This window comes from Balaenoptera physalus (genome assembly GCF_965194825.1).
Source record: "Balaenoptera physalus genome assembly, chromosome: 2".
In the NCBI taxonomy this organism is placed as follows: Eukaryota; Metazoa; Chordata; class Mammalia; order Artiodactyla; family Balaenopteridae; genus Balaenoptera; species Balaenoptera physalus.
The window spans coordinates 5798949-5826210 of record NC_138883.1 but is presented as its reverse complement, the minus strand read 5'-3'; the positions used below and the strand labels follow the sequence as shown (position 1 = coordinate 5826210).

At 45.8% G+C, this 27262-nt stretch overlaps 2 protein-coding genes across 10 annotated transcripts in view; one reads left to right on the top strand and one right to left on the bottom strand.

Moving 5' to 3' along the window:
• SETD3 (SET domain containing 3, actin N3(tau)-histidine methyltransferase) overlaps positions 1-1015 on the bottom strand; it is a 70792-nt gene extending 69777 nt beyond the window's left edge. For 4 of the 6 annotated variants that reach the window (XM_082450288.1, XM_082450293.1, XM_082450292.1 and 1 more), the window contains exon 1: positions 854-961. The gene's annotated coding sequence lies outside the window, so the exon portion shown is untranslated. Of the gene's footprint in view, positions 1-67; positions 151-853 lie in introns of those variants that run through there. The other 2 variants (XM_082450291.1, XM_082450290.1) reach the window with 2 other exon arrangements.
• A 122-nt stretch (positions 1016-1137) lies between these two features.
• On the top strand, positions 1138-27046 carry CCNK (cyclin K). 4 transcript variants are annotated; one of them, XM_082450297.1, is made up of 12 exons: positions 1138-1294; positions 1454-1646; positions 12238-12486; positions 12963-13044; positions 14571-14702; positions 18459-18564; positions 19064-19121; positions 19873-20042; positions 20391-20662; positions 21381-21414; positions 24301-24372; positions 25670-27046. In XM_082450297.1, exons 3-12 carry the CDS (start codon positions 12290-12292, stop codon positions 26293-26295), a joined length of 1749 nt encoding a protein of 582 aa, XP_082306423.1. In that variant the 5' UTR covers positions 1138-1294; positions 1454-1646; positions 12238-12289; the 3' UTR covers positions 26296-27046. The 4 variants fall into 4 exon arrangements, with proteins under 4 accessions (XP_082306423.1, XP_082306421.1, XP_082306422.1 ...); XM_082450295.1 differs by having other exon boundaries at positions 1139-1294; positions 1454-1582; XM_082450296.1 differs by lacking the exon at positions 1138-1294 and having other exon boundaries at positions 1355-1582.
• Positions 27047-27262: the final 216 nt, after the last annotated feature.

Sequence of the window (27262 nt, the reverse complement as noted above, 5' to 3'; positions counted from 1 at the left end):
TCGGCTCCTCCCCCGCCCACCCCCACCCCCACCCCCACCCCGAGTAGAAACTGGGGATAGAGGATACACAGTTGCATCGCCAGGCTGGAGCCACGAGGAGGAAGAGTTTGATGCTGGAATGACAAACTCCAAAGCACTGAATTCTTCTCCCTAGTAGGGCACGGAGCGTGGGGAAGATGGCCAGGGCGCGTGGGAAGAAACATGACCTATTTTCAACGACTGTTTTTGTAACTGGAAAGTGAGGGAGAGAAGCAGGGGCTAGTCCCCGAGCACCCCCGAGGGCACCTGAGGTTTGGAGAGAGGAACATGAAAGCCACACCATCCTCGCCTAAGCAGCAGAGTGACGACGGGAGGGAGGGAGGGAGGGAGGGAGGAAGGAAACGGGTGCGCGAGCCGGCCCCACGCAGAGCCGAGCCGACGAGAGCGAGAGGGATCGACCCCGGCCCCACCCGGTGGGTGCCGAGGGGCCGGGCGCTCCCTGCACCTGCTGCCACCTCTGGGCGGGCAGAGCGGGGAACGGAGCTTCGGCCGCCGGGAAGGGACGCTGGGCAGCGGTGAGCGCGCCCCCGCCCCAGGAGGGCCGGAGGGCAGAGGCCGTGCGGCGCCCTCCGACCTCGCCTGGCTCCCGGCACCCAGCCCTGCCCGCCGGCCCCAGGGCGCACACCGATCCCTGCACCCTGGGCCCAGAGCGGCCGGCGGGGCGCGGGCCGGACCACGGCCGAGGGGCGCCGGCCGGGATTGGGGGCAGCCTCGCAGCACTCCGGGCGGGGCAGGGGGGAGGTGCGACACGAGTCTGCCCGGCGGGCCGCGCGCGCGCGCGCGCGCGCGCGGAGGGGCCGCCGCCGGCACTCACCTGCCCGCTTGCCCCTTCGCGCAGCGGCGGCGGCGCCACACTCCGCCGGGACTCGCAGTCCACCTCAACCAAGCCCCAGGCGGCGGCGGCGGCGGCGGCGGCTGCGGCCGGACAGGAGGGGGCGGGACAGCTGCCTGGGACGGCCCCGCCGCCGCGGCCCAACCCGGTTCCGCCCGCCCCAGGCCCTGCCCCCGAGCCGCCGCCGCCGCCGCCCATTGGCCCGCGGTTCAGTCGCATGGGCGCGGCCCCGCCCCACCGCTCCCCGGCCATTCCGCTCGGGTTCCTGCCCAGCCATTGGGCCGGCGGGCTCCGGGGCCAGTGCGGCGTGCTCGGCCCCCGCCAGCTTCCGGGCCATAATTGCTGGGCTGAGCCCATGCCCGGGCGTTAATTGGAGGACCGGCACCGCCGGCCCCGCCTCTCGCGCCCAAGTTCCGTTAGCAGGTTCGGTTGCTTCCGAATTCCCTCTCTCCGACGGGATGGGCCTTCTGGTGGGCTCCTCCTCCCTCACGCAGCGACCGCTGACCCGCGGGGAGGGGCCGGGAGAAGACTGGCGGCTCGTTCCACGTTTGAGAGCTCTACTTTCTTCTCATTGGTTGACAGGCGTCCCTCCGGTCGCTTATTTCCAGTCCCGGACGCAGCGCGATGACGTAGCTTCCCCGACATTCCACGTCAAAGATGGCCGCAGTCAACAAGGAGAGACGTTGCTAAGGGGCTTGCCTGAGGCGAGGGGTGAGTAACCGACGGACCGCGGGCAGCGCCACTCAAGTCCCGCGTACCTGGAGGTCGGATTAGGGTATGGCCACCTGCCTCCATCCGCTGGCGGAGTCTCTCCGGATTCCGCCTCCCTCCGCTATCCCCCGGGTGCAGATCGAAGTTAGCGGGCGACGGCGGGACTGCGAGACGCGCTCCGGGAGAGGGTCTGAGGTGCAGGAGCGGGTCCGGGAGGCCGGCGTGGACCGTAGAGCAGGTAGCGACGCTCGAAGTGAGGGACGGTTAGAGTTTGGGGACTTTCTAGAAGGTGGGGAGAAAGGGCAGGGGTCTTATGCGCGCACACGCTCAGCGGTACAACCGAAGACTACCCACGTCTTTCCGGTTATCTCGCAGTGTGTCGGTCCCAACCTTGGTAACGCCTGAGACTTTGGGTATCGTTCCACATCTGGGGTACTCTGACTTCGGAATCTGAAGACCCGTGTAAGAAGGGTGGGACTAGAAATGAGGAAAAGGCACTTCCGCGGTTAGTTTCGTTCTTGCCGACACATCGCGCTTACCGACCCTCTCTTGGGTTGTTTGGTTTGTTACCAGAGGAATTGTTCTTTAGAAGGTTGAGGCGTAAGGCAAGAGGATATCTAAAAGCTCTCAGACTATTCCCCGCACGAAGCATGGTCGGTAGCGCTCCCGAAATTTGGCTTGCCAGTCAAACGGAGCTTTCGCTAAATCTTCTGACGTTAGGAACGGCTTCTCACAGCATTTAGTTGAAGGTGGCCTTTTTTATGTTTTTAAGGTAAACTTGATAATGCTTGTGTATCTCTTGTGTATCGTTAAAGATACCTAGCACACTGCCTTGCAATTCTGGCGCTGGTTAAGGTTTGTATGAATGATGTTGCTAGAATGAAAGCTCCACGAAGGAGCTTTATATCCTCAGCACCTAGAGCACTGCCTGACAGATAGTAAACTGTCTTCATTGCTGAATGAATGGATGGATGATGGTAATAGTTGAGTTGTTGTAGACATTTGGTTAAGATTCTTAGTGTTCTTAGATGCCTGCCTGTTAAATAATCTTGACTATGAATGTAATAGTTATCCAGGATTGCTTTGTTTTTTCAGAATGACTACCGTTGGTGTCTAATTTTAGTTTGTTTTTTTTTTACTTTTGTCTCATTTTGATTATCTTGTGATGCTTTGTTGAGAAATATTAGTTGATACTTGCATAAAGCATGTTAAACATTTGTTCCATTTTGAAAACGTAGTTTACACCAACAAGCAATAAAGAAACATTTTAATTGCTAATGAGATCGTTAAATCTTAAATGCCATTTCTAAAATTGAACGTCATAAAGAAAAACAATGGTCATAGTTTTGGCCTACAAAATAAATTGTTCGTTTCCTGAGATTATATTTGAAAGCAATGAGAGTTTGCTAAGTATCTAGAAGGAAAAATGTTTTGTTGTCTCTAAAACTAGGTCAAGACAAAATCAAGAAGGATTAAGTTCAAAGTAATTGAGGAGATTATAAAGAATATCTAATTGGATTACATCTAATTCTATTTTCAGGGTCAAATAAATGATATACCAAAATACTTGCAGATAAGATTGTGGAATTTATTGTTCATAGGTTTTGAGGAATCTTAAAAGTGCAGTTAATCATAGAAGACTGGAGTCTGATAAATGTGTCAGTTTTTGCAGAGAGCAATTAGGTGGCTTTGGATGCTAGAGCTTATTAGTAATCTGTTTTAGAGTCTTGTTGGGACAGCAAAAAGAGAGCTTCTAAGTACTTGGGAAAGAAGGCTCATACCCTCAAACCAGCAGAGCTTCAATTTAAAAAAACCAGGTGACACAAATCATGTTTTCTTTTGTTATAAGTTTACTAGACTGGTGGTGGATGGGGGATTGCTAGACATGAGTCCATTTAGATTTCCTTAGGACACTGAACATAATCCCTCTTCCTATCCTGAAAGACACAAGAGAGAAATACACTGAGTAAGGTCTGGTTAGATGGATATATGTCCATTCAAATTACCAAACCCCAAATGTTGATTAATGGGTTGATGTCAACCTGAAGAGAGGTCTTTAGAGATAAGTTGCAGGGCTCTGGCCTTGCCCTTACTCTGGTTAGCTCTTTTTTTTTTTATTACCAACTTTAAATATATGAGGTATGCTTCTCAAATTAATAAATGCACTCAAAACCTGTAGTGATAGTTAGCCAGTATGTTAGACGACACTCAGGATTCAAGAGTTCTTAAAGGCTGAAATTATAGACCAAAACTAACAAGATGTAAATTTACCAGGAATTATTAAATTTATCAAAACTCAGTTGTGTGTGTTTGAGATGAGGAAGACCTGACTTGGAAAAAAAAAAAATGGGTCTAGGATGTAATGTTCTATTTATAGAAGCGAAGTATAGCATTTTCCCCAGATTGGGGGAAGGCAGTATTTCACTCTAATGACAAATTGTGTTTCTGCCATTTACTGGCTGTGTGAATTAGACAAGTTGCTTCATGCCTCTTTGGCTCCATTTTCTCAGTGATAAATTGTGAGGGTAAGAAAACAACTTGCAGTCATGCTGCAACTCAGTGGACAAAAAATGGGCATGTTGTTGAATATTAATAATCTCCCTTCACCGACGTACTATGTAGATCATATGCAGAGTATTATTTTCCATGCTGATTGCTGATGTTTAGAGAGGATCTTGTGACACTAAAAGCCACATTGAGATAATGGGGATATTTGTTTACCCAGAAGAGAAGGGAAAGGAAAAATTGTCTTCACATGTTTGAAAGTCAATTAATGGAAAAGGGAAAGGTATTTTCAAGGCTTAGGGAGCTAAGTGGGAGCTACAGAGAGTTGTTGAAAGGTAGATTTCGTTCCTTCATTATTCTGTGCCATCCATGTACCAGATACAGGGAGATTTTTTATCTATAGAATAGATAAAAATCAATATAAGACTAATACAAGAATTAATGTGAACACCAATTATTGATACCCAGCAATGCCATAGGCTGCTTTGTCAACTACTAAGGTCACGTTAATGAAAGTGGCCAATTGAAAGCGAATGAGCAAATATTACTGTTTATAGGCAGTCTCTGTACTGGATGAGGAAGTTGAGTAGTGACCTTTACTATTGTTTCCAATTTGTAAGTATCCATAATTCTAAATGTTGAAAATGCATTTAATCTTTCATCAGGTAAACTGGTATATCTAAAGCACATTCCCAAAAGATGTTGCTAAAATGCCTTGACATGCTGCTTGTTTATGGAGAGATTTTTACTTTGTGGAGCTCATAAATCTCTCAGTCATTTTCACAGTAATTATAAGCTGCTAATGAGAAAATTTGTAACTTTAGGGTCTTGTGAAAAAATAAAGAGTAATAGGGAACAGGGTTCTAGAACTGAGGCAAGAACTTGCAGGGGATGAATGATTTAGAGGACTGTTTCTGTTCTATTTATGTAACTTATTTTCATTATGTTGAATGTATTGTTTATTCTGCCCTGGTATGTTGCATGTATTGTTTATTCTGCCCCAGAGTCTAATGGCATATAGGGTAGATTATTAGCATGCGGTTTGGCAGTGACAGCAAGGTAAAACAGCTTTGAATATATTTATGATTTATCCACTTGTGGACTGAGATACTTTTCCATCCCTATTTCATCCCTACTGGATTATTCCTAACCCTTTTTCCCACTCTGCCCTTCTCCTCTCAGCAGATGTCTTGGCACTTCCCAGAGAAAATGGAGATACTCTTTTATGATTTATTTCCTCCCCCTTAAATGATTTTTTAAATATCTTCCTCACACTTTTCCCTTCCCTTCTGTCTCAGAGAAAGAGTTTCCTTCCTAAGAAAGCTCTTTTTTATTATCCCTATGCTTTTTATTATCTCTTGGCCCATTAACCCCTCAGTGGCTTGTTCAGCCTCCTCTAGTGGCTCCTTTCCTTCTGGCTTCAGACATCCTTCATTCTCCTTTATGCTGAAGAAACACTAACCTGTTTTACTGCCTGTTCATTCTTTAACACCCTGTGCAGTCTTCCTTTTGCCCTACTGCACCTCCGAAAGTTTCCTCTATTTACACATGTGTATATATCTGCTTTATTGAGACAATTCACATATCATACAAATCACCCATTTAAAGTGTACAAGTCAATGAGTTGTGCAACCACCACTACAGTGAATTTTCAATGTTTCATGGCTAATCACCGATCCAATAACCTTTCCTTAATTCCTGTCCTTTAATTTTTCTTTAGCATTTGTCACTGTTGACTACCGCCTCTGACTTAAAGCTGGTATCCCTTGGTTTCTTATGCAATTAAGGGTGCAAATTTCCCTACCTTTTCACCATTCCTTCCCATTCTCTCCTTCTTGCTTCCTCGAGTTCTTCAGAGTTGTGTCCCCATCTTCACTCTCCATCCTTCTGTCCATCACCATGACTTTAGCTGTCAGTTTTATATAGATGAATCCCAAGTAGATGTGTTCGTTCCAGATTTCAGCAGGCCTGTTTATGTGTCTGGTGGATATCTCCACACAAGTATCTTAGAAGTTCTTCAAACCTAGTATTTATAGAACCAAATTCTTTTCCTCCCCCATCAAAACCAACTCTTTTTTCACACCTGAAACATAATAAATCAACTATACTTCAATTTTAAAAAACCCTCTTTTTCTTCCCCATTTTTCTTTTTAGTATCACCCTTCTCTGTCAGTAAAGCAAACTTGAAATCATCTCTTTCCATTCTTTGCCTCACAGCCAGTTGTGATGCCCCTCTTTCTCCCACTGCTATTTGTGGGGACAAGACCTCATTAGGCATTATTTAAACAGCTGCTATAGTCTTCTAACTGGTCTTCTTCTGCAAATCTCTAAACAGCCCTAACTCATTACTCTCGCTCCCCTTACCGTGTGCTTTATTATTTTTCATAGCACTTACCAGTCCCTGACAGATATTGACATATTTGTTTCTCTTTGTCTCTGCCACTAGAATGTAAGCTTCTGGTGGGACGGAGACCTTGCCTCTCTTGTTTCCCATTATGTCGTTGAGGCCTGGCTCATAGTAAATGCTCAGCGAATATTTGAATGAATAAGTACATGGAGAACCATTAGTTTAATATATCTTAGAGAGTCCCAACAAGTGTACTGTGAATAAATTACAGATATGCTGAGATATTGATTCCCTCAGCCAACTGGCCAGTTGCCTTCTGCTCTACAAGAATGTACGTGAATGTTTATTACTATTATTAATAATCAAAAACCAGAGACATCTCAAATATTCATCCACAGTAGCATGGATAAATTGTTATCTTCACAGAGTAGAATACCATGCAGCAGAGCTTCTCAACTTCAGCACAAAGTTAATTCCTTGCTGTGAGGGATTGTTCTGTGCATTAAAAAATGTTCACCAACATTCCTGGCCTCTACCCACTGGATGCCAGCAGCAACACCCCCCCCACCACCAATTATGACAACCAAAACATTGCCAAATGTCCCCTGGGGGGGCAGATTCACCCCCGGCTTGCAAACCCCTGCTGTGCAGTAATGAGAATGCAACAAGGATGAACTCCACAAACATAATACTGAGCAAAAGAAGCCAGTTGTAAAAGAGTGATACTATCTCATTCCACATCCTTTAGAAACAGGAAAGACTAATTGGTGGAAATAGAGGTCAAGATATTGGTTATCTTTAGGGGGATAGTGATTAGGAGAGGAATGAGAACCCCTGGGATTTTGGTAATATTCTGCTTATCAACTGGATGGTGCTACACAAGTGTATTCATGTTGTGAATATTAATAAGCTATACACTTAAAATTAGTGTACTTTCTTTTTGTATGCTACAGTGCACTTAAAGATTATTTTAATATAAAACCACTACCCACACATTAACACCTGTTCCTTGACTACTGAGAGAGTCTCTCTGTCAGATCAGAGGAGATAAGAGTCCTGGTCTCCTAAGCAGTCTCATCTGATTTTTTTCCCCAGCTTTTTAGTAAGTGAGAAAAGAGTACAGTGGCTGATTGTTTACCTATGGCCTGGACTGGGCACATGTTAACATTTTTGCCACCTTTGCTATTTGAGTGTGTGTTTTAGTAAAACCATTTGAAAGTAATTGCAGACATCATGACACTTCACCCCGAAATACTTCAGCCTAAAAAATAAAGTCATTCTCCTTTCTAATCACCATATCACTATTACCCCTAAGAAAATTAACAGTAATTCCCTAATAGCCTCTAATATATAGTCTGTATTAAAATTTCTCTAATTGTTCAAATTTTCATCTAGTCAAGGGTCACACATTTCTTTGATTGTTAAGCCTCTATAGTCTTTTTAAACCTGGCACAGTTCCTCCTGTCTTTTTGTTTTTACATGGTCAGTTGTCTTATAGAGTGTCACACTTTCTGGATGTGACCAATAGCATCATCATTGTGCCATTTAACGTCGTCTTCTACCCCCAGTATTTACTGTAAACTGGAATTTAGTTCTAAGGGTTTGGTTGGATTTAGGTTAGGCTTTTGGGGGTTAAGAATACTTTATAGGTGGTTGATATTTATTTTATTTTCTTGTTGCGTCACGTTAGGCACGTACTAGCAGGTTTTCACCCTGTTAGTGATGCCAAGTTTGATTGTTTTCATTAAGGTAAAGGACTTTTTTCACAATAATTATTACCAGTGCTGGCAAAGCAGATTTATTTTATACACACACACACACACACACACACACACACACACACACATTTTTTAATGTTACTATGGACTCATGCATTGTTTAGTCACTCTTTTACAGTCAATCATTTTTCCTTATAATATTTAAATTCCTTGAATTTGTCCAGTGGGAGCCCATGATGGCTCTTCTGTCTTCTGATAATCTTCCATTATTCTGAGCACATCCCAGGCAGGCCCCTACCCCAGACTGGAAAGGAAACCTGGTTCCTTTTAGAGGGTAATGGTGTTGAAAACTAAGATTTGAGCACTAGATGTGTTCCTGATTCTGGGAGTGTCGTTGCTTCTAGGTACTGGAAATGAACAGAACTGAGATATATATATATATATATATATATATATATTTTTTTTTTTTTTTTTTTAACCATGACTTATTTTGATTTTTTTCCGTTAAAATGTAACATTACAGGTTTTTTCTTAACCTTCTATCTCATTTATATATATGTGTATGTGTATATATCACATATATATGTTTCCTTCGCACTGAAAATTTCAGTTGTTCCATTTATATATTTGATTTATCCTACAGTATACCAGAAAAAATGGTTTGACAGTTACAATATTAATGCTACTACTAGCAATGCATTAGCGAAGTTTAAGATTCCTTTGCAGTTCTTTTTGTCTTTAGAATACAGAACTAGATCAGAAATTACTTATGATGATTTTCTGTGTGGTTATGTTGCCTGTTTGCTGTACATGGGGTTTATTTTGAGTTCTAGAGTTTGCTTTTTTAGTTAAGGTCATGAATATGTTAAATATTTACATGATTCAAAAGTCAAAGTTATAAAAGGACTCAGGAGCCAACCCGAAAAAGCTATTTCCAATGGCTATAAACTGGACCAGTATGAGCAACAAAATAATGGTAGTGTGAGATTATAACTCAAAGAATAAGATAAGTATTGATGAGCCCATCCTTGTGTAAATAGATGATTGAATAAATAAATGAGGGAGAAGGAACAAATCTTTCTTACAAAAGAATTCCAAATAATGTTGAAGGAAGGAAGGAAATAGAAAATCACCACTAGAACACCACAATAATAATGGTTGCAGACAAGATCCTCAGATGAATGCTAAAATTAATGGGTGAAATTTTAAGGAGAAACAGGTACTTTGCATAGTATTTTGCATTACAAAATATTTCCCCCCAAATGTTTACAAATTATTGTGGTAGTTTTAACATAGGTCCACACATTCTTTGATACATCTCCTTCCAGGAGGTGGCGCTTAATTCCCTTACCCTAGAGTGTGGACTGGACCTCGTGACTCACTTTTAAGGAATAGAAAATCGAAAGGGAAAAATAGTAACTTACAGTGAGAAACTGGCAGACCCCATCTTAACCAAATGTTCACAGTTACAGTAAGAAGTCATTCTGATATCACCTGCCCCCCTAATGTGGTGTGATGGGAAGGGCACTTTACCACTATGCCATTTTTCCTCAAAACTCCAGTCTGTTAATGGGAAAATATCAGGCAAACCTAAATCAGTCATTTTAATCTGCCTAGTACTCTTCAGAACTGGTAAGGTCATGATAAACAAGGAGAAACTGGGGAACTCTTACGTATTAGAAGATACTAAGGAAATGTGACCCCTGAGTGCAGTGTAGCGTCCTGGATTAGATCCCTGAATGACTTTTGGAAAAACCCAAAATCCGAGTCAAGACTATAGTTTAATTAATAATGTACCGAAATTGGGCTTCCCTGGTGGAGCAGCGGTTAAGAATCCGCCTGCCAGTGCAGGGGACACGGGGTCAAGCCCTGGTCCAGGAAGACCCCACAGGCCGCGGAGCAACTAAGCCCGTGTGCCACAACTACTGAGCCTGCGCTCTAGAGCCCACATGCCACAACTGCTGAGCCCATGTGTCACAACTACTGAAGCTCGCATGCCTAGATCCCGTGCTCCACAACAAGAGAAGACACTGCAATGAGAAGCCCACGCACAGCAACGAAGAGTAGCCCCCGCTCAGCGCAACTAGAGAAAGCCTGCGCACAGCAACGAAGACCCAGCGCAGCCAAAAATAAAATAAATAAAATAAATAAATTTATTAAAAAAAATAATGAACCGAAATTAATATTTTAGTTTTGGTAAATGTACCATGGTAATATAAGATGTTAACTTTAGGGGAAGCTGGCTGTAGGGTATACAGAAATTCTCTGTACCATCTTTACAACTCTTCTCTAAATCTAAAATCATTTTAAAATGAAAGGTTGTTGTTGTTGTTTTTAAGTAAAAGTTATATAAAAAGATGTACTCAGAGAAATCTTGTTCCCATCCCAGTTCATCCTGTTCTTCCCCATTCCCTATTGATAACCAATTTTTAAATTAGTTTTTTAAGAATAGATATTTCTACTTTGTATTTCCTCTCTTTTCTTACTTAGATACTAACATAGTTATGTATGCTCTCCTGCACCTTGCTGATCCTGGAAATTTCTCTATACAAGTACTTAAAGATCTTTCTCAGTCTTTTTTAATAGCTACATGGTACGCATTTGTGTTAATGTACCGTATTATTCAGCCGGTACCCTAATGGACTTTCACGTTGTTTACAGTTTTTGCTGTTATAAACAATACTTTGAATGATCTTGTGCACCTGTTGTTTCATATTTGTGATCTTATTGTCAGAGTAAATACTTAGAAGTGGAATTGCTAAATCAAGGAGCAAATGTGTATGTAATTTTGTTAGATATTGCCAAATTCCCCTCTGTGAGAGTGGTTCCACTTTGTACTCCCACCAGCGACATAGGAGATTACCTGCTTCTCCCTGGCCTTGCCAACAGAGTATATTGTCAAACTTATGGACTTTTTGCCAATCTGATAGGTGAGAAAATATATCTAGTATGACATCTAACTCCCAGCTCTTCATATTTACTGAGCATCTGATTGGGAACTCTTCATACACACTGAGGCTTTAGTTAACCGGTCTCCCCCAGCCCCCACCCGTTGCCTAGTTCAGTCACACAGAGTGTAAATTAGTTCAAGAAGATTACTTTTCTCCAGGTAGTACTTAATTCTTCCTGTTGGAGGGAACGTTTCTCTTTAGAGCTCCCAGGTGCAAGGAGGAGAGCAGTCAGCCCTCCATGTCACCTTTCCCACCAGAAATGAGGCAGCACACAGGAGAAGTTAGGCTTCCAGATTAACTGGTGGCCCTGGCCCAGAGCCTGGCTGCCCAACTGCTATTTTCTTGCTGAACCAGACCAACCTGGTTCTAGCTACCTCTTTTAGAACCCTTTTGCTGCCCTGTATGAAAATGTCTATTCTCTGATCCAGTTTACAAACAATTTCCATATTATAACGGCCTCTAGGTGAGAGTCCTTATTTTTTATTTTCTTTTCTCAGCATACAGCTTTTAGAGAATCTCTTCATTCTGAATGAAAGAGAAGAGAATGAGAAAGCAAGAAAAATTTAAAGGAACTCCTTCCTTCCCTTGTGGACCACCTCCCTCTACCCTTTCTCCCCAGATCACTACACCCACACCCGATCTACATTGCTCAGTTCAGTGGCTTGTGCAGATATGAATTCATCCAGTCTGGTGGCTTTTCTAAGTGAAAGTACCTAAATGAAATCAAGTAAACTAAAAAAGGGAAAAATCTGACTGGATGCTGGATGGAAGAAATGGATAATTTTGGAGCATAAATCTTTTGGGGGGTTAGGACTGACCTGGGTTTTACTGAAGAACAGAATCTAGACCAGCATGAGGGAGCTGGGCCTAGTGAAAAAAGGCAGAAGGAAATGAGACAGAAAAGCTCCTCCTTTTAAGCTATGAAATTTGGGATTTATCATACTATGGGTCACTTAAGTGTTAAATTTGTGTTTGGAGGTGAGCCTGGGCTTCTAACTACCAATCAGTAGTGCTTCTTCTATTGACAAATTTTTATCAAGTACAAATCTGTGATCGTAGACTGTTTATAATGATTGGGATTATTTAACGTGAGGTATCCCTTTCCAACATTACTGCTTCTTCTCTTTCTTTTAGGATTCTAACATTTTCAGAAAGTCTGTTGGAAAGAACAAGTCTACTTCAATAAATGAAGGAGAATAAAGAAAATTCAAGCCCTTCAGTAACCTCAGCAAACCTGGACCACACAAAACCATGTTGGTACTGGGATAAAAAAGACTTGGCTCATACACCCTCTCAACTAGAAGGACTCGATCCGGCCACTGAGGCCCGCTACCGCCGAGAAGGGGCTCGGTTCATCTTTGATGTGGGCACACGTTTGGGACTGTATCCTGATTCTGGAATCTATGATAGGCAGGCTCCCCACCAGCAGCACAAATTAAATTAAATGCTACAGACAAAAGTCGAGTAACATCCCTGACTAAAGCAACTCTTAATTAGCTTTCTTATTTAAATGTTACTTCAGATTTGCTTGGCTCTTCAGGGATTTTCTGTTACCTTTTTATCATTTAAATGTGTAGAATTAGCCTTTGAGCAGGTGACCACCAGGATGGAAAATAGCACCCAGTGACCTCAGTTGAAGTATTTCTAAAGGATAGTGAAGCCCTGCCTTATTAAAGCATAGACTTCAGCTTGTACCAGAATTCCGACACCCGGAGATTCCCATTCACCTGCTTTGCCACTGATAGTGTTTGCTTTCCCACTGCTGTTGTTGTTATTGTTTGCCTTTATTGTTTTTTCCACATTTAACTAAGACGTAACCTGTAAAACTTCTTGGCCAAAGCCCTTAACCAGAACAACAGACACTATGATACCCTGGCAACTGGAATAATTTATTTTCATCGCTTCTATATGTTTCATTCCTTCAAGCAATTCCCAAGATATGTAAGTGTTTGAATTTTATTATAATTTTCTATCACATGTTATTATTTCCACACAGTTTAGTGGACAGATTGTAGTCTCTCTTTTTATTTTATTTTCCAGAAAGTATTTATTTTTGTATGGTACATATTATATATAAACAAAATCATATATAAACAAAAAAAGTTTAAACTTTGTTTTTTCCTAATTAACTGTATTAAAGTATTTTTAAGTTTTTTATTTAGTCCAATATGAACCATAATCATATTGTACTTAGTGTGAAAATTTGCTTCCTTGTTACTTTTCCCAAGATAAAATTGGCCTTACAGTTGAGACCCAACAAAGGCCAAGACGGCATAGTAGTTCTTTATGCCATATCCGTTATTCTTCAGTTACTCCTTAAGACATGCACTGTCTTAAGCTCTGTGGGAGATTCTGCCTCAAGTAGCCTTCAGTCCAGGGTAGATGGAATGACAGGTACAAAACACACTGTAGAGAGTGAGGCCATAGGAGAGGTACAGAAGGAAGGCTGTAGCATTCAAGGGAGAGATTAACTACATCATAGAGGGATCGAGGAAAATGCTGGGGAGGAGGTGCCAGCACTGGGTTAAGCCTTGACTGTAAGTAGGACTTATCCGTGCTGAGATGGGACAGAGCAGCAGTCCTACAGAAAGCAGCGTGAGCCAAGGCCTGGCGGAGGCGTGCACAGCAGCCAGGAGGCCTGTCAGCAGGAAGGGCATGGTGGGACCCTGGGTGGTAAGGTAGACTGAACCAGACCATAGTGGGCCTTGAATGCCAGATTAGGGAACTGTGGTTTCAGTAGGTAAACTGAAGTGATGGAAGGGTTTCATGAAGAAGAAGAATTAGATGTAACAGGAAGTTAGTCTGCTGGGGGGTCTTCCTTTTGCTAAGATTTTACTTAGTTTTGTACACATCTTCCTCATTAATTTTTGACATTCTAGGGGAAGGAGACCGTGTCAGGATGCGCTTTGTACCCCGGCACAGGATCTCACTGATGTCTAACGTGGTCAGGATTCTGTGAAGGGAGGGGCATGTAGGAGAGACTGGAGCAAGCGGACAAAGAAAAGCTGAAGATAGAGCAGTGAGAAGATCGCAGTGACGTAGGAACTGGGCCAGGAGCCAGGCAGCGAGAGGAAGGAAAAAGAAAGCGTGGGCAGTGGTACAGAGGTGAATTCCAGAGGACATGCATTTGGGTGTACCAGTCAGGGAATCAGTATCTTTAAGATTGCAATGTGAAAAGAAAATTTGTTTCTGTGACTTTTTTCCCTTTCTGGTGGCTACTTTGTTTACATGACATTCTATTCAGAAAACTAAATTTAAAATAATTTACGAAGTCAAATGGCAGGGCAGGTGGAGTATTTGTATGTGACATTTCCTTCAAGATTTTAGAGCGTCCGAGTGTTTGCAAATGAGAAAGAAGCCGGTAGGAGAGTGAGGGAGCCCAGTTTGTTGTGAAGGCCCAAAATGCTTTTTCTGTTTCTGTGTGAGCTTTGATAACAGGATCTCAGGAGCTTTTGTCTTCCTTTTAGGTGACAGGAGCTTGTTGTCTCTTTCTGGCTGGGAAAGTAGAAGAAACACCAAAAAAATGTAAAGATATCATCAAAACAGCTCGTAGTTTATTAAATGATGTACAGTTTGGCCAGTTTGGAGATGACCCAAAGGTAAGAGTCATAACTTCCTGCCTTCAGGCCTTGATTCCTCACAACAGCATTATGACAGAGTTCCTTGTGTTGACAATGGCTGTGGCCCTGTATCGGCCAGTCCCCTGAGTCTCTAAGAGGACTCATGCAGAAGGTATTCTTCCTTGCTTCCGTGGGAAAGGAGGGAAGATAACGTAGCCTACACTTAGGTAGCATCTGCTAATGTGCCGTGCGGGGTTGTGAGCCCGTTAGGGGCAGTAGCACATAGAACGTGTGTGAGCAAAGCCCTCTCATGGCCCTTAGCAGTCTTAGGCCCAGAAGCAGTCTGGCTTCTTCGGTTCATCTCCAGCTGGCTTCTGGGAAGACAGAATGTACAGATGCTGGATGTACAAGTGTGTCTACGTGTGCTGTGTGTCTTTTGCCTCCCACGAATGGTGGAAGGTATTACCATTTGCAGACACCCAGATTGATATACTATCCATCCTGCCCCTTCCCCACAGCCCCTGCTCATGTCAGGAAATGGCGGTAAAATAATTGTATACGTGATTTTAGTATGTTCTAAAAAGACCACTTTCAGGGGTTGGTGGCAGCTTTCCTCCTCCCCTGTTCTTGTCAAGGTCCCCCCATTGTAACCCTTATAGCACTTGCGGATTATCCTTCATAACGTTTGTCACAGCTCATAATTGGCTAGATTTTAACCAGATAATCACGCAAAGAACATTCCTCTTCTCAATTGTAGATCTGTGAGGGCTAAGACCCTGTCTGTTTTGCCTGGTACCTAGTGCAGTGGGTGGACAGAGTAGGCATTCAACAGGTACTTGTTGAATAAATGACAAACTAAGGATGTGGGGAGAAACACAGAATCACAGGTAAAGCAAAACAGCCAGACGATGACGTTCATCAGGTCCGCGGCCCTGTTCCTCCCAGTCAGCTGGCATTGCCTCCCGCAATAGTCGGCCTCCCCCTGCCCAGCAGGATCTGTGTGTGTGTGTCTGCAGCGTGTGTGCCTTCCAGGAGGTAACAGGCCCAGAATGCTTTTGCACGTACTGTGGTTGCGATTTGTAAGTACTGTCAGTGTGGATAACTCTGTCCCTTGAACTTATTTATAAATCCATTCACCTGTTTATAAAAATGTGAACCTATGAGGAATTAACAGTGGTCAAAAATGTACTTTTATAAAAGTAACATAGCATCAGATAATGTTTCCAGCGCCTGTAGGTTTTTGATTTTCACACAGCAGGGAGACACGTGTAGGAATGTGTCGTGCTTTAGTCGGGTCTTGGTCACAGGGGCAGGGGGACCCTGTGGCTGATGAGCTGCGGTTACCCAGAAGGAGTCGCAAAGATCCGGAAGCACTGCGGGGCAAGGGCGCCTGGCAGCAGCTGCGTGTTCTGTCCAGGGCGCCTTTGGAGGCGTCCCCTTCCACTTCCAGACTTTACCCACTGTACCAACACATCAGGAAACCGAGATCCCGGCCAGGCACAGTGAGGCAGAAGTTCTGCAGCTCCAGGGCCCAGAAGTCAGGAAGAGGGCAACAGCCGTGCTAATCAGGCTTTCAAGCCAGGCCAGCCTGACTCGGGTGGGCAGAGGGGCTTTGCAGCCTGCCCTCCTCTCTCTCATGTGCAGTCTCCCCAGGCATGACTGGGTGTCGGGGCCAAAGGAAGGAACCCTGGATCTGGGAGCGGTGAGGACATTGTGGAAGACATTTTCCTCCCGGAGAGGAGAGGAGGGAAGTTTGGGGTAAGGCAGCAATATAAGCAATTAGAAAAAATACGGTCCTGAATCATGTGCAACTTTTTTGTCTTACTTAGCTTTGCCCTAACTCTGTGGTTTCTTCCTGTTACGTGAATTTCTCGTGTGTTCAACATATATTTGTTCCAGGCTCTGCATTAGGCATTAGACATTAACAGGTGGCAAAGCAGGCCTGGCTTTTGCTCTCATGGATTTTACAGTCGAGTGGTGGGACAGATTTTAATCAAATATTCAGATAGCCAGCTATCTGATTATGAGTTGTGATAAATGCTATAAAAGTTATTGAAAGGTGCGGTGAGGGCATTCGATCTGGGAACCTAGACAGGTGCTCCAGACAGGAAGTATGGGGCTGAGGGAAAGTTCCCTGAGGAATCATGTTGGCCCACAGACCTATAATTATTCCATTAATTGAGTATTTGAAACACAAAGGGAGGCCAGGCCTTGGGCTGTCTCATAATACTATATGGGCTACAGTCTGGACACTTGGTAAAAGATTGTTTCTAAATTTAAGGGATGTGTTGAAACTTCTGGGAAACAGGTAGTGACAAAAGGGGGGTGGGGGGACAGTGTTAGTGGGATTTTATTTGATACTGTGTGAAAGCCTTAAGATTTTAAAGAGCTTTCCTGAGAGAACACTTGGGAAACAAGGGTGGAAAGACATTCACCTTGCCCTGCCGTTTGGAATAACACTCATGATAGAATCATCTCTACATTCTGTGAAGTGATGCCATACTTTAACCTGAAAGCCAGTTATCTACATGGCCTCTCTTCCCAGAGTTAATGGGTTTATGCAGCTGTTAATGATGAGATTGTCAGTCTCTCCAAGGCCCTTTCTCCTTCGACTCAAACAAGTGATTGTAATTGTTCTTGCCACACAGAGCATCTTAATTGTATCTTACAATCAAGTAAAATTGTAAGTGCTCAGACAGTCAGGCTCTACAGAGGTTGAATTCAAGAAGTTGTTTATGGACATTAGTTAGAAAGTATAATAAAAGAAGAGATTCCATTTACAGTAGCAGCAATAAAATAATATATTCAGGAATAAACCTTATAATAAATTTGTGGAAACCATGTTGGGGCGGGGAGGCTTTAAAACTACTGAAAAGAAGATTTTCATAAATAAATTTTTGATAGGAAGATTCAGTGTAGTTTAAAATGCCCATTTCCCTAAATTATTCTGTAAATTCAGTGAATTCCCAATCAGAACATCAGTAGCTTTCATTTTTCCTAGAATGATACTAAATAAAATGATATTAAAATGCAGGCGGTGGGGGGAACATGGCTAAAACAAGAAAGGTTTTTAAAAGAGGAATAATCATTGAACTGTCCCTTCCAAATGTTAAATCTCTGATCCGGGTACAGAAGTAGACAAACAGAGCAGTGAATAGAAAAGATTGTGTGTGTGTGCGCACGTGTGTGTGTGTGTATAGACAGTTCAGGATGTGGCGTAATAAAAGAGAAAATGATAATTTACTCAGTAAATGACATTGGGATACCTTGTTTCAGGTAGATGAAAGATTAAAACACAAAAATGATGTTCCCCCATTCCCCCCCCCCCCGCCCACACACACACACACACACACACACTTCACTGTCCAGGTTTGCATGAAGCTGCCACTGTCATAATCTTTCTTGCTTAAAATTTTCAATGTAAATGCCTGGAAGATTGCATTTTTTTAATGGAGGTCTGGAAGGAAACTAAAGTATCTGTAAAGTAAAGGTCTATTTTGTAAAGGGGGCTCATCTGTATGGAAAGTAATAACATTTCTAAGAATGTTTACTTTGTTTCAAGTAGGTTTTAAAAATTAACTCTGATTGTTTTGTCTTCCTACTTCTAGTTCTTTTCAGAATTGATCATTGTCTCTGAGCATGTTAAAGGCCTGAGTGGGAGAGAGGAGAAAAGGAATGAAAAATAGTTGCTAAAATATAACTTGAAGAGAGAATAAAAGGAAAGCTCACTTTTTTAATGCTGTTTCAGACCTGTGATTGAAATTACTATCTCAACATTCGTTATTTCATTTTTAGGAAGAAGTAATGGTGCTGGAGAGAATCTTACTACAGACCATAAAGTTTGATTTACAGGTGGAGCATCCATACCAGTTCCTACTCAAGTATGCGAAGCAGCTCAAAGGTGAGAAGAAAGCGTTAAGAGAATGTCTTCACTCTGAAATCAGACCTTTATAATAATTTGATGACGCTCAGATTACGCTTCTCAAAAGAGGACAGCAGAAAGTTCAGTGTGAGAAGTACCTAGGGCATAGCTTGGCAGACAACTCAATGTTATAGCTGTTAACGCTGTTTCCTTTTATGTATAAACAGATTCTGTCATCTAGTTGCCAAGTGATATGAGGCAGGAAAATGAGTCAGGATTTTTTAAATAGCCTAATAAAATCAGCCTTGGAGCCAGGTTTCCCATAAATGGTGGTTCAGTGTAGGTCATGCAGAAAGAGAACAGAGGTGGGACTTGGGCCCGCTCATTTGTCCTTGTTTCCCAGGCAGAAGCTCTTTGCTGTGTATTGGGGGTGGTGCTAAGCACACAGTAGGCTTTAAATAAGTACTTGTTGCTTCTCATGCATTCTTTTTTTTTCTTTCTTTCTATTACTAATTTGCCTTTTCTTCCCCGTTTCTAGGTGATAAAAACAAAATTCAAAAGTTGGTTCAAATGGCTTGGACATTCGTAAATGACAGGTACATGGGTTCAAATGTTGGTTTAATTATGGAGTTTTAAAATAGGTAGGGACTTTATGTGTCATCTAATCCAAACCCCTTATTTTGTAGTGAGGAAACTGACTTGCCCCAGCTTAAGGAGCCAGTTAACGGCAGACTTGGGGTTAAAGTCCAGGTCATCTGCTTCCCAGCAAAGGGGATACCCTGCCACATCACGGTGGTATAGGATGCTGAAATCTTATCACCAGTTTGAAACATAAGTCCAAAACAATACACCAGAGAATTTTGACAAGTATATACATAAATCCGTTTCGTTTTGCAAAATTGCAAACTATATATTTGCAACTTTATACTTCCTTTTAATGGTTTTAGAGCCTTGATGTTCTTGGAGCTTAAAGATCTAAGGAGGTGCTGCATGGGGAACAGAATGCCCACAAGTGGAGTTGCCATCATGTAAGGAGATGGTTCAGTGGTAGGGTTCCAGCCGTTTGAAGAACTTAAGCATTTTCATTTGTATTTCATGACATAGCAGTTTTTGAATGTGCTGGAATTCTGATTTTTTAAGGAACAAATCAGTAGCTATAGTTAAAGTAACTTATCTCGGTACGTTTAGAAGATTAAAAACTTGCTTCTTTATAATACTTTATTTGATCATGTATAGGGAAAAATAAGCAAACTGACATTTAGATATGGCATCTAATCTCCATGCATTGGGTTAATCATAAATGTTTGCTCATCCAAGTCAAGTCACCTCTTTTTCTTGTTGAACTAGTCTCTGCACGACCTTGTCACTACAGTGGGAACCAGAGATCATAGCAGTGGCAGTGATGTATCTTGCGGGACGTTTGTGCAAATTTGAAATACAGGAATGGACCTCCAAACCCATGTACCGGAGATGGTGGGAGCAGTTTGTGCAAGACGTCCCTGTGGATGTTTTGGAAGGTACGGGGCGTGCTGAGCTTTCTGCACGGTGTTCCATATTTAGATCATTCTTCCCTGTGAGCCTTGAGTCCTGAGAATGGATTCTCCCAAACAGGTACATGCAAACTGTTCTTTAATTAAATTCTCTAATATAATGTTCATTCTGTCCAAACACATAGTTTTGGTGAACTAAAAATGCACACCAGTGCTGTGCGCACCAGGGATTGTTGAATTACAAATATGACAGCCACATATTGGTCCTTGTAGGGGAATCGCACCTGCAAGGGAAACGGGAGTATGTTCTTTTCTAGGTAGAATTTTATTTAGAATATCAATTTGTGGCAAATGTAATTGTTTCCTATCATTTAGACATCTGCCACCAAATCCTGGATCTTTACTCACAAGGGAAACAACAGATGCCTCATCACACGCCCCATCAGCTGCAGCAGCCCCCATCTCTCCAGCCCACACCGCAAGTGCCGCAGGTGCCACAGTCACAGCCGTCTCAAGGCCCCGAACCGCCCCAGCCCCCGCAGAAGGACTCGCAGCAGCCAGCCCAGCCGCAGCCGCCGCCACCGGCCCAGCAGCCCAAGAAACCATCCCCGCAGCCTAGTCCTCCCCGGCAGGTGAAGCGTGCTGTGGTGAGTGCGCCAGGTTGCCGCTGGGTGCGGCCGGCTTCCCGCGGCAACACCGCACCTGTGTGTGTTCCCCTTTCTGAGGCATCACACGGAACAGCAAAAGCGGGGAGTGACACGATCCGCCTCCCCGTCTGCCTGCATGGCCACGGGCAGCCTGACAGCTGGCGAGGTCAGAGGAGAGGCACCTTTTGGAGCCAGGACAGCTCTGTCCTCCTCCAGCCGCTGCCGCCTGTGTCAGGGCCCCAAACGTGCCCGGGTGTAGTTTCCACATCTGCACACTGACTGCCGGAATAGGTGTCTCCCATGTCTTTAAACGACACGGGAGTATTTGTAAAAGTTTCTCCCCGTGGTAGCAGCCCCGCCAGTGGAGGAAGCCGTACGTTGTGACACAGACCCCAAGGAAGCCCCACGGGATAGGGGCAGTCAGCAAGCCCCCTCACCCCATGGTTAAGACAGCTCGATGGAGGGTGTGAAACTTGGTGCTCGGAACTCACTAGTCAGAAAAGTTAGGAATTCTGCCTGCTGTCTGATTTGAAAGGGGAGAGGAAGGAGGCGGAAATGATCTGTCAGGCGCCATGGTCTGCTCGGCAAGCTCAAGCCGGAATTAGTTTTTCTCTGAGTCCACATTGCGGCTGTGATTCTGTGCAGCGCCTGAATAATCAGTTTTTCCTCACTGCGTCTAGGGTCTTGGTTAACAGTTGTGTGTTTTCTTTTGTAACAGGTGGTTTCTCCCAAAGAAGAGAACAAAGCAGCAGGTAATTTTATGTTCTCGTGTTTCGTTTTTTAGTTTTATATGTTGTTTATCAAGACTTTAAATTCTTAGTCAAAAATTGTTTCCTTTCAGATTTAGATTGGCCTTAAAATTTAACGTTAGAGCCCATCAAAAACTTTATGCTAGCTGCGTTGTCTTCTCTGTGTATTCCCTGACTGTATGTTTTTGGATTGTACTTTAACAGTATCAATACCAAAAAAAAAAAAAAAAATTAGTGGCATTGAAAATGTGCTTGGTAACATAAGTCATCCCTTGGTATCCATCGGGGATTGGCTCTAGGACCCGCCTTGGATGCCAGAACTCGCAGATGCTTGGGTTTCATAGTCCGCCCTCCCCGTCCGTGGATGCGAAGGGCCGACTGTATATCAAAATATAATTAGGAAAATAGGCGAACTGCTGCAGCAACATTTATTTTTGGAGGTTAGTTAAGCCCACCACAGTCGACAGAGTGGAGGGCCCCGGGCACCCCCAGACTGAGCAGCAAGCAGCAGAGCGATGGGTAGAAAGGATGGGGCCCCGGGCACCCCCAGACTGAGCAGCAAGCAGCAGAGCGATGGGTAGAAAGGATGGGAGCCGCAGGAGGCGTGCTGCCCTGCTGCTTACGGGGGACAGACTTCTTTTAAACACGTACTTTTCCCCATATTTGTGGAGCCCAGAGTCGATTAACTTGTTTCTGTATTGGAAACTAACAAAGTGTGAGCAAAACCTGAACGATCACAGAGGAGAAAACCAGAAGTGTTTTGTCTCCAGGTCAGCCAGCCCTGTAGTACTGAACCCTGTGCTGGCACAGACCATGTTTACTCATTTCTGTTTCTCTGTCACTTAGTTCCAGGGTAGGAACCCGGTGAATTATTTATTGAACTATCGTGAGATCTTCAAGTTAACAGTAAAGCTCCTTTTTCTCAGGATCTTTGGGGGAATGATGAGTTCATTACAGGGGAGATTTTTTTAGCTCCAGATGGGCAAACAGTAAGTGCGAGACACAGAAGAGGGGGCTGCACTCCGTGCTGCGTGGATGTTGGGTCAGCTGAGCTGGCGCTGTGTCTGCAAGAGGCAGAAATGAGCCCGGGTGGCCTTGGAGGGGGACTTGCCTTGAGCGACTAGGGCTGACAGGGTGGAGCCTTCAGGCAGAGGAACCGAGTGAACAGTGGGGTGGAGAATTCGGGAGACAACAGAGAGGGGAGTCTTACTGGACTGTGAAGGGTTAAAAAGGAGTAGCTTTTGCTAGGACTGAAAATGTGCTAGAAGCAGGTGATAGCGCCCACCTGGTGGAGGGTGGATTCTGCATAGGCAGGGGAGCCACTGGAGGCGTTTGAGCAGGAGAATGGCCCGGTCTGAGTTCATTTTAGAGAGTTCCCTGGCAGCAGTAATGGCACGGAGGGCGGGGAATGGGAAGGAGCCTGCGAGCCTGGGAGTGAGATCTGGTGTCGGGGGTGCCTCGGGGCCTGGAAGCAGGACCCCACTGTGCTCTGGATTGCAGAGGACTGGTGAGCGCTTGACATGTGGCCTACTCCAAAAACACCACATGCCCTCAGCGCAGAAGACACACCGATCTCTAAGAGTTAGAGAAAAGAACATTAAAAATCTCATTAATAAAATTCTACATTGATTCCACATTAAGATGATAACATTTTTGATAATACCAGGTTGAATCAAAGACCGTATTAAAATTAATTTCACCTCTTTGTACTTTTCAGCGTGGCTACTAGAAGATGTAAAATTGCCTGTGTGGCTCTCCTTATATTTCTGTTGGACAGCACTGACCTAGACGACCTCAGCTCAGCCGGCTGTGGGAGGGGCTGGCAGGGGGCGCCTGCGTGAGAGGCGTGGGCTGCTCGGTCTCGGGGCGGGGCCCAGGAGCCTGCTCCGCGGTTTGGGAGGAGAGGTGGAAGGCAGAGGCGTAGATCTGCAGCTCCTCTGCCTAGAGAGGGGGGATTTGGTCTCTGAGGAAGAGAATAGAGAGGGATGTCCCTGGACCTTGAATTCAGCCTGTGTCTGGGACACAGGAAGCCAAGAACGCTGGGCAGTGCCAGAGCAGAAGCAGAGCAGAGCGTCGCACAAGCCAGAATGAAGTGAGTTTCAGGAAGAAAGAACCAAACCATACGAGCGGAAAGGTGGCGTTCTTTTTTGATTGTGTGCACACAACGCTCTGCCGTCACAAACAGAAGATGCTGGATGTGGCGTAGCCTGTCTTGGCGACTTAGGATTGTCATTGAGGATGCTGGTTACATGCAGCCGCTCAACCCTGAAGGGTGGGCTGTGTCCTCTGCCCCAAGCGGTCCCAGCTACCTTGCTTTTCTGTCCATTTGCCAGCCTCCAGGTCTCTACCGACGCCAGTTCAGGTGTGCCGCTATAACTAGGAGTAAACATTTGTGAGAGAGTAAACAAACTTAAGTGTGCCTAGACAAGAGTTAAAAGGTGCCGGCTTCTCCTGGGAGCACTTGGGGCCTTTCTCGGTGCTCTGTGTGTTAGTGAGGGCCCCGGCGGGTACCACTGGGTGACTGAGATGCGCTCTGCTGCTCTCGTGTCATCGGAGGGCTCGCCTCAAGTGGTCAGGAGGAAGTTGGGCAGAGGTGGAAAATGGGCTGGCAGACTGTAAGAAGCGAGAGGGTTTTTACTTTCAGAAGGAGGCGAGAGGCGCGGGGTGGCGGGGAGCTGGAGGGGGGATGTATTTGTTTCATTTGTTTTGTTCTTTTAAAAGGATGGTTTAGGTGGTGCCTTCCTCAGCTTCCCTTAAAGCCTTGGTCATATCTGCCTTTTCCCCCAGAAGATTCCTTAACAGTACATTTTTCTTTTTCTCCTCTCTCACTCTCTCTGACATACTTATTCTATATGAAGAGTAGCTTTTTAATCTACTTTTTCTTTTCAGAACCACCACCACCTAAAATTCCCAAAATTGAGCCCACTCACCCTCCATTGCCTCCAGCCCATCCACCTCCGGGTAAGTGCTGCCTGCAGGCAGCTGGGAGGGCCAGCTTTTCTCTCTGCCTTTTTGAAGGGCACACTTGGGAAATCCTGGGGAGGATTTATAGAAGAATTTCAGAAATTTAGAGAGACGTTAATGACCTAGGATTTTTCCAAAAATTGTTTTTTTACAACCAGATAGTTTGAGGATGTGAATTTTAAGTATATCTGAATATTCTCTGGCCTCTCGCATCCAGAAATGGTGGAGGATAAATGACTTTAGAATCAGTTTTAGGAAAACAAAGCCCTGCCAACTTAGGAACATCGTCGAGATCCGGGCAGATCGCTGTCAACCTTAGACGCCAGGCTCTCGCATCTGCTTCCCATTGGCAGGGCGTCTTCTCAGTACCCTTTGGAGAGTAAGCAGTTGTTCATGGAGTCATGTGGAGAATAAAGAGTGAAAAGGCCTTCACAGGCACACAGTGAACTGGGACGCTTCCTCAGCGTCATTAAAAATAGAGGAGAAAAGTTGTAAAGAACTTTCATTCTTCAGCTGTGGCAACACTTTGGAAGGTGAAGTGTCCAACTAGAGAAGGTGGGAGTTAGGGTGTGTGTGCCAGAAGGTGGGAGATACTCCAGCGACTTCGGAGCCTCTGGGGGCATCAGCTCTTCCGGTCAGCTGCTGGCCGCCAGGGAGCCTGGGTGGGGAGCGGTGCCCCTGCCTCGCAGGGCACGGGCCAGAATGCCGCTCGTGTAGGGCTGTTGGGATGTCAGAGCTGGCCCGGCATGTTTTTAATGCCACGTCACTTGTGTGACCACCTCTCAGGCGTCCTGCCAAACGCCAGTGCCGCCCGCAGACGGTGCTGCGTCCTGGCCCTGGCCCTGGGCTCGCAGCCTCGGGAGGCAAGACGGGCAGAAGAAGGGGCCCCGCACACGTTTGTACTAGAAAGAGGGCTGGGGGCCTGGGCGGGAGGGGCTCCGTGCGCCGCCGGGACCGCCGGTGCCTGGTGCACTGGGGAGCAGGGAGGGAACACCCAGAGTGGCTGGAGGCAAGGTGCAGGGCCTGCGTGACAGCACATGAGCCGCTGGCTTCGGGACACGGGCGCAGCCGTGCTGTCTGGCTGCAAAGGTGACAGTTGCTTGTCGCTCCTCTGGAAGATGGCCCGCGTTGCTGTGACAGGGCCAGGAACCCCCGGGGTGGCCGTGAGCTGTGGGGGGGGGGGGCGCTTCCCTGCCCCGAGGGAGGCGGTGGATCTCCCCCTACACGCGCAGCCCCGGGGGCGCCCTGCCTGGAGCCGTCCCAGAGCTGGCAGTGACCTGTCTCCCCTCTGCAGACCGGAAGCCACCCCTCGCAGCCGCCTTGGGCGAGGCTGAGCCGCCAGGCCCTGTGGAAGCCGGCGATCTCCCCAAAGTCCAGATCCCGCCTCCGGCCCACCCGGCCCCCGTGCACCAGCCTCCGCCGCTGCCGCACCGGCCCCCACCCCCGCCGCCCTCCAGCTACATCACCGGCATGTCTACCAGCAGCTCCTACATGTCCGGAGAGGGCTACCAGAGCCTCCAGTCCATGATGAAGACCGAGGGCCCCTCCTACGGGGCTCTGCCCCCCGCCTACGGCCCGCCGGCCCACCTGCCCTATCACCCCCACGTCTACCCACCGAACCCGCCCCCACCACCCGTGCCACCGCCACCGGCCTCCTTCCCGCCGCCCGCCATCCCTCCCCCCGCCCCTGGCTACCCGCCCCCCCCGCCCACCTACAACCCCAATTTTCCGCCACCGCCCCCCCGCCTGCCACCCACCCACGCAGTCCCCCCTCACCCTCCTCCAGGCCTGGGCCTGCCGCCGGCTAGCTACCCGCCTCCAGCTGTGCCCCCTGGAGGGCAGCCGCCTGTGCCCCCGCCCATCCCGCCACCTGGCATGCCTCCAGTCGGGGGGCTGGGGCGGGCAGCCTGGATGAGGTAACCTGGCGCCCTTCTTTCTTCCTTTGTTTTTTAAAGAAAAGTTTTTCTAATTAACTTGAAAAGTAGTTTAAGTGGGTAAGCGGCAGGGTACCTTGTATAATGCTAGACAGTTGCCATATGGGAAGAAATGGACCGGGCCCCCAAGATGAAATTGGGGTGGGTGGCCCTCCACACCTGGGGAGTGGGGACAGCAGCTCTCAGTGGAGCCCAGGCAGCGCCGGTTGTGACCCGACCTTGTGACCCGACCGTGCGTTTGGTTTCAGCCGGCGGCGTCCACGAGTCCTGCGCTGGGTTACTTTACACTAGTGAGAATGTTAACCAGCCATATTGGCTCAATCGCTTCAGTAAGGAGTGACTTTCCTTCTAGAAATCAGTGCCTATTTTCCTGGAAACTCCATTTTAAATAGTCCGGTTCCATCTGAAGTCAAGCTGTTGTCATTGCCGTCATTCCATGATGTTCTCTCCCGTGACACCTGTAGGTCAGTTGAACCACTTTTTTGATTTAGAGATACTTACATCCTTTGCGTTAAAGTTATTTTGAAGGGGTTGACTTGCTGGATGGCTCTATTCTTTTTCCTCCAGGAAGAAGGGGAGAAATGTACTTGGAAGTAATGTATGTTTACATCAATTTGCAGATTCCTGTACATAGAGATATATTTTTTAAGTGTGAATGTAACAACATACTGTGAATTCCATCTTGGTTACAAATGAGACTCCTTCACTCAGTTACCCAAATAAAATCAGTTCTGAAATGACGCCTTTGTTTGTTACGGGCACGAGGTGGGGCTCCAAGCCTTAGCAGCCCCTGGGTTTGCAGCCCAGAAGCAGATCTTCTCCTTCTGGACCCTGGGGGCCAAGGAGCAGGCAGTGGAGGAACGCTGCCCAGGAGAGGCCTGGCCACCGGCCAGACCCAACCCCCTCCCCAGGCAGGACCCTCATGGGGCAGCCTCCCACATCCAGCGCCTGAA